At 48.4% G+C, this 15,687-nt stretch overlaps 2 protein-coding genes and 1 pseudogene across 2 annotated transcripts; all 3 read left to right on the plus strand.

Annotated features, from left to right (window-relative positions):
• The first annotated feature begins 148 nt into the window (after positions 1-148).
• SDS (Cyclin family protein) lies at positions 149-4,943 on the plus strand. The gene is made up of 7 exons (XM_048717443.2): positions 149-933; positions 1,047-1,217; positions 2,227-2,393; positions 3,593-3,721; positions 3,821-4,001; positions 4,107-4,151; positions 4,298-4,943. The coding sequence occupies exons 1-7, from the start codon at positions 262-264 to the stop codon at positions 4,328-4,330; spliced, it is 1,398 nt and encodes a 465-aa protein (XP_048573400.1). The 5' UTR covers positions 149-261; the 3' UTR covers positions 4,331-4,943.
• Positions 4,944-5,432: 489 nt separating this feature from the next.
• Positions 5,433-8,439, plus strand: LOC147976356 (uncharacterized; annotated as a pseudogene).
• Positions 8,440-13,136: 4,697 nt separating this feature from the next.
• Positions 13,137-15,231, plus strand: LOC125551144 (Tetratricopeptide repeat (TPR)-like superfamily protein). Its single transcript, XM_048714299.2, is given in 2 exon segments — positions 13,137-14,610; positions 14,613-15,231. Coding segments are annotated over 2 exon segments (1,416 nt in total). The 5' UTR covers positions 13,137-13,242; the 3' UTR covers positions 14,661-15,231.
• Positions 15,232-15,687: the final 456 nt, after the last annotated feature.

The following is a 15,687-nucleotide window of genomic DNA, read 5'->3' on the forward strand; positions in this document are numbered from 1 at the left end:
GACAGCAGGTGGGGTCCCCTCGGGTGGTGCATGTGCACCGGGCGTAGCCGTAGCTCCGCGCTCTTTGCTTCCTCACCAAGCTCGTGAAGTTCAAATTCAAATGAAGCGATCGGTCTGTGAGGTGAGCTCATCCTCCTGCGGCACGGCACCCCCATTCCCCTCCCCTTCCTCCCCGCTGTCGACGGCCTCACGGCTATATAACCAAGCCAAATCAGAGAGCACCTAGCCGTGGCCACACACACACACACCCACGCGCACGCCATGCCGCCCACCATGCTCGCGCCGGTGCCCACGAGGCCGCGCTCCCACCCCTTCCGCCGCCGGAGGGACGCGGCGGCTCCGCTCCCAGCCCAGATCGCGGCGGCGATGGCGGCGGGGAAGCGGCCCGCGGAGTCCTCCACATCGGCCTCCTCCTCCTTCCGCAGCGAGGTCGTCTCCACCACCACCGCCACCTCCTCCGCCGCCGCCCTCGCCGCGGCGCAGCGCCCGGAGAAGAGGCCGAGGCGCGAGGACTCGGGCGACGCGCGGCCCGCCGCCTCCGAGTGCTCGGAGGTCATCGGCGGCGCCACGGCGCGCCTCGCGGAGGTCGAGGCCTCCGAGTCGTCGTGCCTCCGCTCCGTCCTCCACCCCGACCTCGCCTGCCCCGAGCTGCTCGCCGACGACGCCGAGGCGACGGAGTACTCTTCGGCCTGCGACGAGCTCACGCAGTCCGACGCGGAGGAGGAGGTGCTCAGCGCTCCCAGCCCCTGCACCGACTACTCCCTCAGCCCCCTGCTCGACACCTCCTCTTCCTCCTCCTCCGAGGACGACGACGACGACGACGACGACGCCCCTTCCTACACCTTCTCCCTCTTCCTCGACTACGCCAAGCAGTTCGTCCCCTGTGTGCAGCACAAGGCGCACGCCGTCGCCGACGCCGTCCCCATCCCAGAGGTGAGCCGGTTCCACGCAGTTCCTCTTAAAATCTGTTTGAAATTGGGTCTCTCTGCGAGAGTCAGTGCGGTGTTTGATCTGATTTGTTGGTTTCGTTGGAATGTTTGTGTCAGTGGAAGCAGTTGGATGACTTGGAGGACGAGGAGAGCTACGAGCAGTTCCGGCGGCGCGAACGGCGGGGAGTGGTGGCGTGCGACTACACAGAGGTGTACGCCTCCATGTCAGGCAACTCTGGCCGTCACGTCGTGGAGCAGCGTTCTGTCATGGTCAACTGGATCATCGAGGTCAGTGTACACCACCACTGTACTCTGCATTCTACATGTATACCGCGATTCCACTTTAGTTCAATTCCAATTTGTGGTACAAGCTCGCCTTACAGATTTACAGTCATGAGTTGGTATTGTGCTGGTAATTTACGTGACACTGTACTGCAGATTCAGTGTTGGTTTAGTTCTCTGAATGATATCTGTTCTAAAAGCACTGTGGTTGTGTGGCTTACCTCTAGTTTGTTTATGTGTTCGGCGTGCTGAGGCAGCAGATCCAGCTATGCATTTTCTTAAATTTTGCAGGGGATAGTTGTCTACTGTCGAAGATGTTATTGTTTTTTTTAGAGAAAAAGGGCCTAGCCCCGGCTCCATTGAATCATCAATGAAACCCAGCAAGTCAGGGTCATGTAACAAGTGTTATTACAACGCTTAAAAGGAAAAGCAACAACATGCCAGGGGGAATAACACCCCCCTTGGCGGGAGAAACAATCTGATTAGTAGATTGCTCACAGACATTGTTTGTTGAGCAGAGTGATCCTGTGTTATTGTTTTTTTAAACTGTTTTGACAGTGCGAGCACTTGAATTGCGTGTCTCGCCATTAATTTTGAGGAGGTGTTTATTTTGACATTTTGACAGTAAGAGTTTGAAAAAGGAAAATACCTCATTCAGTGTTTGCAATTTGATTGGCTTATGGTCTTCATGTCTAGGAGGCACATTATAGCAATCAGGATACCAGCATCATTTCTGTGTAGATATGCAACTCTTGAGTACATTGTCCGTATGTGCCCCTTTTATACCATTACATTCAAATCTAAGCTTCTGTGTGCACTTGATATTTGCATTGAGAACTTCTGAGAATACTGTCGGCACCGTGTTTTCACCTGAAGATTTTGATACGCAACTAGATATTAAAATGGTAATAAAATGATGAGATCCTTGTAGATAATACTATGAGGATTTGACTGTTCTCAGATAAAAATGTATCTGCAACTTGCAAATAATATCTGTTTCCCATGAATTTTGTAGCATGGGCATGTGACAGAGCTGCAGCCAGAGACATTGTTCCTGGGAATTGGACTGATGGACCGCTTCTTGACACGTGGATACCTAAAGGGCTCTAGGAATGTGCAGTTGCTGGGCATTGCCTGCATCACCCTAGCCACCCGCATTGAAGAGAACCAGCCATACAATAGGTATTGAGCTCCCTTGTGCTACATGTTCATTCTGATTCAGTAAAATGTGTGCATAATATATTTTCTTATTCCCCCCTTTCAGTATGAGTACTTCTGCAGGTTGGTAGTAAGATAGGATTGTCTTGGTTGAACGTTTGTACCATATTTGGCATATTATACATTGCTAACTGAAATAATGCTTCAAGCATCCCTGCAACAAAAGAAGCTTCAAATAAATGCGTCCTTTTAATTCAAGTCCCAAGTTTCAGCGTAGTTTCCTATTCTTCCCTCAGATGGTTGTAGTACAATACTGTTAAATCCTAACTAAGCTCTTGTATGATGCGTTTTCTTCTCTATTTGCCAGAGCTCATTGCAGTTTAACTTAGTTGAGCATTTGATAGACCTTAGCAACTACAGTAGCAAGTGCTCAGGGGATACCTTGATTTTATTGAAAGCTGCCATTGGTTGATCCCGTGGCAAAATCATACAAACATGTGATAATAGCTCATATACAGTGGCTATTTTTCTCATTAAAGGCTTATCGCTGCATGCTAGTACTTCACAATTTGTCACATATCTACTTACATTAGGAAATGTTGATGAGCTGGGCATTTTAGAAATTAACTTTCCTAATTCATTCACCTGCAATCAGGTAGCTCTCACCGACCACTTGAGCATAGTAGTTAGCATCTTGGATTTGGAACCTAAAAAATATGTTCATAGTTATATATCCATTGTAGTGAACTGAAGCATTGTACAGGTGATTCTGTATCCATTATGACTTGCGTAGACAGTCCTTTGCCAGAGTTTCATATATTTTTTCCCATGTAAACCTATTATGCATCAACTTTCTGGTTGCACATGCTTACATAACGTTGCAAGAGAACCCCTTTCATCTAAAAATAATAATGTTGCAAGAGAAAGCAGAGCCCCTTTTGTGGTTTTGTTGAAGTTTTTGAGCCTGAATACAGGTGAGTATTTTCTTATTCTTGACCATCTCTGAAGAAAAAATAAATATGCCGCGCACGGTACTATGCAGAAACAATAGGGTACTTTAGAACAGCATGACATATTCTTCTTTACCAGTCCACCTATTTACATTGCACTGCAGTATCATTGTTGAACTTCTGAATTAATTATCTCTGGGATCACCATTTGTTCCTTCATCTTCGTCTCTACTCAGGGCAATGTAATCTCACTGTGTGTGTCATCTCTTTCAGCATCATGCAGAAGTCTTTCATGGTGGGGATCAACCTTTACAGCCGGAGCGAGGTCGTGGCCATGGAGTGGCTGGTTCAGGAGGTCCTCGACTTCCAATGCTTCGTCACGACAGTCCACAATTTTCTCTGGTACTACACGTTTCCTGCATTCTCGTCTGTGCCAAGCCGAGCAAAACTGAACGAGAAGCCAACACTGACAGTTCACTTTTCTGTTTCCTAATTCTGCAGGTTCTATCTGAAAGCGGCAAAAGCAGACGACAAGGTGGAGGATCTGGCCAAGCACCTGGCCCTGCTCACACTTCTGGACCATAAGCACCTCGCCTACTGGCCCTCGACCGTGGCAGCCTCGGTGGTGGCCCTTGCCTGCCTTGCCACTGACAGGGAGTCCTCGTGCCATCGGGTAATGGAGGTAAATGCTCTGAACTCCACCATCAAAGCTATGCATTTCTCGTATGTCTTCTGTCGTCAGAGAAGACTAGAAACGCCTGACCGCTTTGCCCTTAATGTGATGCAGACTCACTCGAGGACGAAGGACGACGATCTGCCTGAATGTTTAATGGTTCGATCCCTCTTCCCTCGCATTCTTTGTTATTGGTACCATGAACTGAACTGTGCTCTTGACAGTGTGCATAGACTTACGTAGCTGAACTTTTTGTGCTGCCACGGCGACTAACATTCCTTCTGCTGTGCAATCTTTTCATGCAGAGTCTGGAGTGGCTGATAAACTATGCTTCGTAGTACCCGGGGCTCACAGGTTGAGCACTCTATCTAATCTTCTGCTGATCGACAGTACAGCGTAGCACAGCCATTTAGCAACAACGGGAGAGTGTACATGCCATTAGTTTGCACAGCGGGATAAAATAAATGAGGACACGGCAACATGTTTATCGCTGTAAAGGGGCAGATCGTGACTGCAGGGAGAGCTGTTGTGGTCATGTGTCTTTTGCATCGTCAGCTAGCTCTTCGTGGTCAATTAAGGTTGGGTGTTGTTGTATTCCTCGACTGCCTTTTTCCTTTTTGGGTCAGTGAATATTGTTTAAAATGGATCTACGGCTCAGTAAAAATGGTCTTGTTTACTGTCAGTGTATAAATGTGTCAGCACTAGTGCTCTGTTGCCGACAAAAGGCGCATTAGGGAGCAGACAGGAGAAGAAGGGGACAGATACTAAGTGGCAGGCCGGAAGTTAACTCAAACGTTTGGGCCGTTGGCCCATCTCGTAGGGCAAGAGGACCCCCATGTAATAGAGTGCGTTAAATACCCAGTAGCTGAGCCGGAGAAGGCAGCGAATTATAATTTGATCTCGATCCCCTCTCAGACTCTCCCTTCTTCCTTCTTCCCCAAGCTGTACCTCTCTTCTCCCAATCCCCATTCCAATCTCTACGAAAGTACTATGTATCCTTGAATTCGTTCAATAGATCGTGAGCAGAGGGTTTTGTACATCACAATTGGTATCAGATTTAGGCCGATCGGCGGCGGGATCAGGCTTGGCGGTGGTCAGGTTGGGTTCTCTAGTAAAATCCCCGTCTGTTGGCTGGGTCTGCGGCAGCGGAGGGTGGTCGCAGTTCTTCGGCGGCACGGGCGGCGTCTTCGTCGGCGGCGGTGAACTATTCGGCGGCGGATCGAGGGTAGCTCACGGTTGCACTCAGATCCTCTGGGTGTGTGAAATTTCGGTGGGCTACTCGGTTGGCGCTGCACGGCGGGGTTCGGAGTCAGTTGCAGAGGAAGGGGTTAGCGGCTGCTGTAAAACTCCCTGGTACTCGCTGATTCCTGGTAGGCGGTGAAGCTGGCGACTACGGCGCCCCCAAAGCCGAATCAGCAGACACGTCTCGTGGTGGATGCCATGGAGACCATCGAGGAGCGGGTGGGAGAACAGCTGCAGCTTCTGCAAACGGTGGGCGACAAGTTGGGTAAGCTAGATGATCTATTTAGTCGCTTGGATTCCCTTGATCAGCAGTTCACGGCACAGGCGGCGCAGATGCATATTGTTCAGAACAATGTCAGTCTCACGATGAAGTCGATTGGGGAAATTAGACAGGAGCAGGCAGCAGCTGCTCGTGAGTCAGGACCAAAGCAATCTCCTCCGAGCACGTCCACCAGCGATGGCATTTTGGGTACGCCACCGCAGCATAGGCAGCCGGCCGTTCCACCACCTGTGTTTGTGACTCAAGCTGGGCATTCTGCAACAGAGCATTTTGGGACCGAAGTTCAGTCGAAGAAACCATGGATGCCCAAAATGGATTTTCCCCGTTTCGAGGGAGAGGATGTTCGTATCTGGCTAGATGGATGTGAGGCCTACTTCTCACTGTATGCTATCCCTGAAGAATTCAAGATCACATCAGCTACGCTGCACCTGTCTGGTGATGCAGTAAATTGGTTCCATGCATACAAGGCTCTGCATCAGTGGCCGTGCTGGAATGAGTTTAGGATGGTAGTTATGCAGGAGTTTGATGTGAATGTTCATCACACAAAGATGAGAGCTCTATTGTTACTTAAACAGACCAGATCAGTGGCTGAGTACAAACGGGAGTTCACCCAACTAGTGTATCAACTTTTGTTGTATGAACCGACAGTGAGTGACACATTTTTGGTGATGAGGTTCACTCTGGGCCTCAAGGAAGAACTCCGGGCTGCTGTTGATATGCAGCTACCCATTACTGTTAGTGAAGCAACTCCATATGCATTGATCCAGGAAGAGATAGTACAGCGTGCTCGCTCCAACAGAAGTTTTACTACCAGAACTGCCTTCTTCAAGACGGACACACGCCCAAGCACTCCACCTGCTGCAGAGCTATGGAAAGCAAGGAAGTTGAAGGAGTATAGGCGCACTAATGGCCTGTGTTTCAGTTGCGGGGACAAATACACACCTGGTCATACTTGTGTGAAACCACCCACTCCTACTGCAGTCATGGCCATGACTAGTGCAGCTGAAGCCATTTTGTCAGATTATATACTTGATGCAGTAGAAGAACAAGAAACTTCTTTGCAAGAAATGCACTTGTCTGTCAATGCCTTGTCTGGAGCTGATCACCCTAGAACCATTCGCTTGCGAGCTCTTATTGGCAATCAAGTGGTACTTATTCTCCTAGACTCAGGTAGTACTCACAGTTTCATGGATTCAGCGCTGCTACCCAGAATTCAAGTGACACCACAACAACTGTCCAAAGAAATCTCTGTAACAGTGGCCAATGGAGAGAAACTGTTGTGTAATTCTGAAGTGCCCCAGCTCAACTGGTGGATCCAGGGACACACATTTGAGTATGATTTTAAAGTTCTTGATTTGGGAGGTTATGATCTCATTTTGGGCATGGACTGGTTGGAAGCTCAAGGGGAAATGACATGTCACTAGAGAAACAAATGGATCCAGTTCAGTCACAAGGATAGTCTGGTTAAGCTGCAAGGAATTCTTCCACAGTCTGCAGAGGACATCAAGGAGGTCACTCTAGAACAAACTATGAAATGGCACAAAGGCAATGATATTTGGGCAGTGGCACTGATACAACCAATATGTGATAAAAAGCCTGACCCTGTTCCTGATCCAGTACAACCCTTGTTACAGGAGTTTGCAGATGTCTTCAAAGAACCTACTGAGATACCACCCTCTCGAACTTTGAACCATGCAATACACTTGTTACCAGGGGCCGCTCCTGTCAACTCCAAACCTTACACATACTCACCACTGCAGAAAGATGAGATTGAAAGGCAAGTTGCAGAAAATGCTTAAAGCTGGTACTATCACTCCCAGTCTCAGCTCTTTTGCTTCTCCTGTCCTATTGGTAAAAAAGAAAGATGGATCTTGGAGATTTTGTGCAGATTATAGGAAGCTAAATTCCATCACTGTGAAGAGCAAGTTCCCAATGCCAGTGGTAGATGAGCTTTTGGATGAGCTTAGTGGCACTAAGTGGTTCTCCAAGTTAGATCTCAGGTCAGGATATCATCAAATTAGAATGTTACCGGAGGATGAACACAAAACAGCTTTCAAAACTCACAGTGGACAGTATCATTTTAGGGTGATGCCCTTTGGTCTTACTAATGCCCCCTCCACTTTTCAATGCATCATGAATTGGATTTTTGCTGCTTACAACAGAAAATTTGTTCTTGTCTTCATGGATGATATCTTAATCTTTAGTGAGACCCTGGAAGAACATTTGGAACATCTCAGAATAGTGTTTCAAACCTTAAGAGAGCATCAGTTCTTTGCTAAGAGTACCAAATGCACTTTTGCACAGCAACAGTTGGAATATCTAGGGCACATCATTTCTGACAAAGGGGTTCAGACAGATCCTGAGAAAACTTTGGCTATGGCCAGGTGGCCTACTCCTCAGAACGTGACTGAATTAAGAGGGTTTGGGGGGCTCACGGGATATTACAGGAAGTTTGTGCAAGGATATGGTATAATTGCTAAACCACTCACTCAACTACTGAAGAAACAAGCCTTTGCTTGGTCCTCAGAGGCCCAGGAAGCTTTTGAGAAACTCAATGCAGCGATGATGACTACTCCTGTATTAGTGTTGCCTGACTTTGACCAGCCGTTCGGCATTGAAACAGATGCATGTGCTACAGGAATTGGTGTTGTGCTCACTCAAGGAGGACACCCTGTTGCCTTTTATAGCAAAGCTTTGGGCATCAAAAATCAATCTCTGTCCATCTACGAAAAGGAGTTTTTGGCAATTATGATGGCTGTAGAAAAATGGAGAGCATATCTACAACGAGGTCCTTTTATTATCAAAACGGATCATCAAAGTCTGTGTCAGTTGGAAGACCAAGTCCTTACAACTGATGTTCAGAAAAGAAGCCATGACCAAGTTAGTGGAGCTGCAATTTCAGTTTCAATACAAAAAAGGCAGTGAGAACTTAGCAGTTGATGCCTTATCCAGAGTAGGGCACTTACTGGCAGTGACCACTACTTCCACCAGTAGACATGTGTGGCTACAGGAAGTACTTAATTCATATGAGGTGGACCCAGATGCTCAAACACTGCTTCAGAAACTAGCTATTTCTGCTGCTGATACATCAGAGTACTCTCTGGAGAAAGGTGTGATCAAGCATCAAGGCAGAATATGGATTGGAGCAAATCAAACATTGAGAACAAAACTCATTTCTGCCTTTCATGCAAGTGTTGTGGGGGGACACTCTGGCATCCAGGCTACATATCAAAGAGTTAGGAAACTGTTTGTGTGGACTGGGCTGAAACAAGATATCATTGATTTTGTTCATCAATGTGTTGTGTGTCAACAAGCAAAGCATGAACATGTGAAATCTCCCGGATTACTTCAACCACTTCTTGTACTTGACGGACCTTGGCAAGAGATCACCATGGACTTCATCGAAGCTCTACCAAAATCTGAGGGCTATAAAGTGATCTTAGTGGTGGTTGATAGACTAACCAAGTATGCTCACTTTATCCCCTTGAAATACCCTTTCTCTGCTCCAGTGGTAGCGAAAGCATTTCTACATACTGTGGTTAAATTGCATGGACCACCCCATACTATAGTTTCAGATAGGGACAAGATCTTTACCAGTCACTTTTGGAAGGATTTGTTCAAGATTTGGGATACTAAATTGCTCATGAGTACTGCCTATCATCCTCAAACAGATGGGCAGAGTGAAAGAGTGAATCAGTGTCTGGAGATGTTTCTCAGATGTGCAGTACATGATACTCCAACAAAATGGCATTCATGGTTACCCTTAGCAGAATTCTGATACAATACTAATTTTCATTCTGCTTTGGAGTGCTCCCCTTTTAAAGCTCTCTATGGATATGAACCTACTTATGGAGTGTTTCCCTCTTTGCTTACCTCTGATAATGTTGAAGTGGAACAGTGGCTTAAGGAACACCAGGCACATACATCTCTGCTGAAGGCGCACTTACTTAAAGCCCGGACGAAGATGAAACACTATGCATATCATAACAGATCACCCAGGATGTTTTCGGTGGGAGACTCGGTGTATTTGAAGCTCCAGCCATATGCTCAACACACTGTAGTCAACCGACCATGTGCAAAATTAGCATACAAGTTCTATGGGCCTTTTGAAGTTTTGGAACAGATTGGACCGGCTGCTTACAAACTTCAGCTACCTGTAGCAGCCCAGATCCACCCCGTGTTTCACGTCTCTCAACTCAAAGAATTTGTACCAGATCATACACCGGTCTTTTCCATTGCGCCTGCCCCAGTTGATTTTTCCAGTATGGACGTGCAGCCAGGTATGATCTTCGACAGGAAATTAGTCAAAAAAGGTGACCGTGCATTGTTGCAGGTTTTGGTACAGTGGACAGGACTTCCAGCCAAGGCAGCCACCTGGGAGGATTATGATACAATCAAGCTTCGCTACCCTACTGCTCCAGCCTGGGGTCAGGCTGAATCTCAAGAGGGCGGCACTGTCAGCACTAGTGCTCTGTTGCTGACGAAAGGCGCATTAGGGAGCAGACAGGAGAAGAAGGGGACATATACTAAGTGGCAGGCCAGAAGTTAACTCAAACGTTTGGGACGTTGGCCCATCTCGTAGGGCAAGAGGACCCCATGTAATAGAGTGCATTAAATACCCAGTAGCTGAGCCGGAGAAGGCAGTGAATTGTAATTGGATCTCGATCCCCTCTTAGACTCTCCCTTCTTCCTTCTTCCCCAAGCTGTACCTCTCTTCTCCCAATCCCCATTCCAACCTCTACGAAAGTACTATGTATCCTTGGATTCGTTCAATAGATCGTGAGCAGCGGGTTCTGTACATCACAAAATGGTACTTTTTTGCCCGGTTATGGCTGTCATTATGACTCTTGAGAACCGAAGGTCTCGGATTTCAGATTTTGGGATGAACGGGATGATACCCTCAAGCAGATGTGTATGTCTTAAGATGGATAAGGAGATGTGCTTGTCCTGAAGATCGCCGAGACAAAGAAAATGCCCAGTTTGACCAATATTTTTTTTCTAAACGAAGGCATAAGTTTTACCTCATAAATTAATTAAGAAAAAAAGAATTGCCCTGTTGATTTAAGGAAAATCGGGCGAAAACCTACACAGACGAAGCACGAGGTAACTACTCACATGACAAGAAAACCCCACAACCGCATAGTCGGCCCTTGTCAAACTCTCTGAATGCACAACATCCACAAACCTCGACATTGTTACTTTGCCAAGTGAATCCCGACAAGAACACCTCGACATAAGACACCATGCACCTCCCAATCCAAGTGGAAAGGCCAAGAGACCGAAGATCATCCATCAAGCAACCAGAGACGCCTTGCCTATAACGCCACTCTTGCTTTTGCCCACCTTCTTTTGTTTGCCCCTTATTGGTGTCCCCGTCAGGAGGCAAGCAATTGACCTGCCCAAACTAGGTCTAGCAACCTCCACGCTAGCGAGCAAGTCACAAAGTTCCTTCGCGAGAGCATCTGGATTTGGAGTAGGTGCCAACACACTTGGCTCAATGGCCATGCCACTCGCAGGAATCACCTGCTCGATGTCATAGATGAGGGAAGGGCAGCAACATCTGAAACTCCGCGCTCCATGGCTAACACCTGACGCCCAATGGACTTAGGCGAGTGAGAGATCGCACCGTCCAAATCACTACCCTCCTCCGCATCAACTATCTGGATCGACTCCTGGGGTGATGCCGGTGGCAAAGCCACACTCGAGATCTCAGGAGGGTCTACCTGCAGTTGCTCGACGCACAAAGGCAGAACCGGTCCCCCACACAACTCCCGAAGCTCGGGCATGATCTGTAGCATTGGAGTCACAACAACATCATTGTCAAGTCCCTCAGAGGCTAACGACGGTGAGCTGGCCCTAGCACGAGGGGAGAAACGACCATGAAGCTCGTCTCCCCTCTCAACCTTGAAGCTGCCATTGGGCACAACCAAAGGGTGCAACACATGAGTAGTCTGTAACACATGCGGCGTCAAGGAGAGCCCACCCAGGCCTCAACTCACTCCATGAAGCTCTCCATCCGCAACATCCAACCTTTCATTGAGTCAACAGCGTCACGCAGTGGCTGGACCATTTTCTCAAGCTGAAAGGAAGCCATACCAAGGAGCTCAGAGCGTAGCAGCTCGGCCTGCTTCTCCAAAGCGGGCCGCATCGAGATATCCGTCGGGGCCATGGAGCCAGCAGGAGCAGAAACGATCTATGCCCAAGAATCACGACAAAATGTCTACGAGAGGGGTGGGGCTTCTTTCTGGACCTTGTAAGGAGATGGAGCTTGTTGGTGTTCGACAGGGAGGCGGGGCAACGATGAAACAGTAGGTCTCCCCAAGAAGCTGAGGGGACGCCAGGCATTGCGGCACTCATGCGCTTGATACAAATTATGCAAAAGAGAGTCAATCCTCGTTCGGTTTTGGGACACCGAGCTAAATGGACATTCCAGCTCATTTCCACCACCTGATCCAGCCATGATGGCAAATGCCTGTGGCGTTGTCGTGGCATTAATACGCCGCCAAAAACTTCATCGAGCAACCATGGCAAGGATATTCACATCATTTGCCATTGTCACCGGCGCTAACACCACGCGCCACCTCCACAAAGCCACACCATAGTAGAGAATCGCTGCTGCCCACCACTACACACAGTCTCCATGCCTCAACCACCCAAATCAGGGCAACAAAGAGACAAAGAAGCAACAATGGCAACACTACGAGTCCCTCCAGCCAAAACCATCTCCAAAATGATGCCGAACCACAGCGCTGGGAGCGCCATGATGAAGGCTAGGTGAAGGTGAACTCCGATGGGGCTATTTCTAAACATGGAGAGAAAGGAGGAGGAGGCATTGTGCTTAGAGATCACAACAATGGCTTTCTGGCAGCTGTCTGTCATCACTTTCCAAATGTTGTTGATCCTAAAGCTTCGAAGATACTGGCTTGCAGAAGCGGTTCGCATGTGGCAATGGAGATAAGCGCAACAAGAGTTCACGTGGAGCTTGATGCTCAAGGTGTGGTAAACATGCTACAACAATTGAGAAAGAATCTTCCGCTGCAGGTCCGTGGGTACAAGAGATCAAGTCTCTTCTTGGGACATTTGCTGACAGCAGATTTTCGTGGGTTCGGCGAAGTGCTAATATTGCCGCGCATAAGTTAGCTAAAGTAAGGGTAGGTGATGAGTTGTGTAAGTTTTGGTTGGGGTTTTCCCCAGACTTTGTTCTTGATGTTATATCGGATGATATTCCGAGGTTTGAAGTTTAAATAAAGCGGTAACTTTTACCCTAAAAAGAAGAGGGTACCCGACACATATGACATCATCGTCCGTCATAGGAAATTCGAACCCGTGGTTTCCCTTGGAGCAATGGGGGCCAAAAACTACAGAGGAGGAAAATTTAGCGAGATGAGAGCTATTCTCAAGTGAGATATAGCTCCCGTGAAAAAAATGTACGGTGAATCCTTTTAGCATATGCTGACCTTTTTTATGGAGTATATACGATGAACTATTTTTAGTATGTTGAACATTTTTTAATATACATGATTTTTTTAACACGAACTTGAAAATAAAATAAAATCATCTAGTAAGAGGCGGTTTATGGAGAAAGAAAAGAAAAATCTTGAGCTCGCCAGATTGGGCCTGCCCATTTTACGCTCACTTCAGGCTTCTCGTTCGGACGCTTCCAGTTCCGCTTCGCCTTGCCTTCTGCGCCGCCGCGCCGGACCAACCTCGCTCCGTCGTCCAAACCAGATGCCCCCGCGCTTAACCCTCCTCCGCCGCCTCTCCACCCACGGCGACCCCAACCTCGCCACCCTCCTCGCCGTCCTCCGCTCGCCGGAGGCCTCGTCCACGCCGCTCCCGCGCGCCCTCTCCCGCGCCTTCCCGTCCCCGTCGGACGCGTTCCCCCTCCACACGCTCCCCGACCTCCTCCCGCGCCTCCCCTCCCCGCTCCTCTCCCTCCGGTTCCTCCTCTGGCGCCTGCCCCCCTCCCCGCCGCTCCCCTCCCCGCACACCCTCTCCTCGCTCGCCGCCTCGCTCCCGGACCTCCCCTCCGCCGTGCCCCTCCTCCTCTCCTCCTCCCCGCACCCGCTGCCCCTCCCGCACTACGCCCTCCTCCTCGGCATCTCCACTCATGCCGGCCTTTTCCCCGTCTCACTCGCCGTCCTCCGCCACATGCGATCCTCCGGCCTCGCGCCCGACGTGGCCTGCTTCCACTCCGCCCTCCGCGCCGCACGCTGGCATGCTGATGTCTCCGCCGTTCTGGACATCATGTCCAGGTCCGGCGTCAACCCGACTGTCCCCCTGATCGTGACCGCGGTGCATAGGCTGGCGTACAGGGGCGACTTCGAAGGCGCCCGCTGTCTGATCGACAAAATGCCTGAGTTTGGATGCGCGGCCAATGTGGTAGTTTACACCGCGATGCTCGATGGGATGCTCGCTTTCGGTCATGTGGATGCCGCAGTGGTGCTGCTGGAGGAGATGGAGGGTGGCAGGCTTGGTGCCGGGTGTGTGCCCAACGTGGTGTCGTACACGTGTTTGGCGAAATGCCTGTGCCGAAAAGGGAGAATGGTGGAAGCTCTGAGTTTGCTGGATAGGATGATAGCTAGAGGGGTGATGCCGAATCGCATTTTTGTGCGGACGCTGATCGATGGGTTTTGCGCGGCCAGGGGGGCTGGCTTGCTTTCGAAGGCATATGATGTGGTGGAGCGATTGGTCGTTGACGGAACTTTGTCAAGCGGGCAGTGCTATAATGTTCTTCTGGTAGGCTTGTCTGTGGCTGGGATGACAAGGGAAGCTGAAGGCCTCGCGCAGAGGATGATGAAGACAGGGGTGCAACTGAGCCCGCTCGCAGGAAGTGCAATGGCGAGGGAGCTGTGTCAGAGGAAAATGTGGTTGCATGCTTGCTGTTGGTTGAGACTGATGGATGAGAATGGGGTGCTCTGTGATTCTGATGTCTATGCTGGCGTGTTGCTGGGGCTGTGTCAAGAGGGGCATGTCCTTGAGGCCTCGGCGTTGGTGAGGAAGGTCATGGATAGGGGAATACGGATTGATGCTTCTTGCGCTGATTGTTTGGTGCAGCTACTGAAGCAACATGGTGATGAGGAGCTAGCATCACATGTATTACAGTATTAGGATTGAGGAGATCCTCTGAAGTGATGTCACTTTGAGCATTGTGTGGCTCTGTGCTCAATTCTTGTAGAAGATGGTTTGAAGAACAAGAACAGTGCAGGGAAAAAATACATTCATTGGAGGACCTGTTATTTTAACATTCTTGTGAGTAGATTGCACGATCTGCTATTTTTCGTGGAAGAGAAACCCCTGCGTTTATCAAAGCTATCACAATAACTCTAGATATCTGCGGAGAGGGAAGCAAATTATAGCAATTAGAATACCTGCATCAATTTTATGCACATGTGCAATTCTTTAGTGCATTATGTGTATATGATATTTTTTGTGCATATCCATGCAAATGCAACCTTCTATATAAACTTGCTTTTTTTCCAAGGGAAATATACACCCGGTATTTGTATCGAGACATAGAGAACTTCTGAGAATACTGTCACTGCTGTGTTTGCACCTAAAGATTTTGATACATTTATGCAATTAGGTTATTAAATGATAAATCATTGTATTATACTATTCCCCAAAAGGCTTTCTTTTTGGAGGCAAGATTTTTACTCGGACAAGAGCTCATATACAAGCAACTGCAACAGGATTATTGTCTTAACATTATTTGTTACTTTGTTAGCATGGGCAATTGGGCATGTGACGAAGCTGCAGATGGAGGCAGTGTTTATGGGGATTGGACTAATGGACACGCTTCTTGCCGCATAGATGCTTAAACGGGGCTCTAGGAATATAAAGTTACCGGGTGTTGCGTGCATCACCCTGGTCACCTGCATCGAAGAGAACCAAGCATACAATTGGTAACGATTTCCCTTGTATGACATGTACATTCTGTTCCAGTATAATTGGTGCATGATACATTTTCTAATTACCAGCTTCAGTTGAGTACTACTGCAAGTTGTTGATGCCTGGTGGTCAGATCGCCTCGTACGAAAGTACCCTATTGAATGATGCACTGTTGATTGAAATAATTGTTCTGATTCTAGTAATTTCATTGTTCATTCATCGGATGGTTATAGCACAATGCTGTTATATCCTATCTAAACTCTTCTATGATGCATATGTTTT

The sequence above is a fragment of the Triticum urartu genome, chromosome 4A (genome assembly GCF_056163025.1).
Source record: "Triticum urartu cultivar PI428250 chromosome 4A, HENAU_Tu73, whole genome shotgun sequence".
NCBI classification, from domain to species: domain Eukaryota; kingdom Viridiplantae; phylum Streptophyta; class Magnoliopsida; order Poales; family Poaceae; genus Triticum; species Triticum urartu.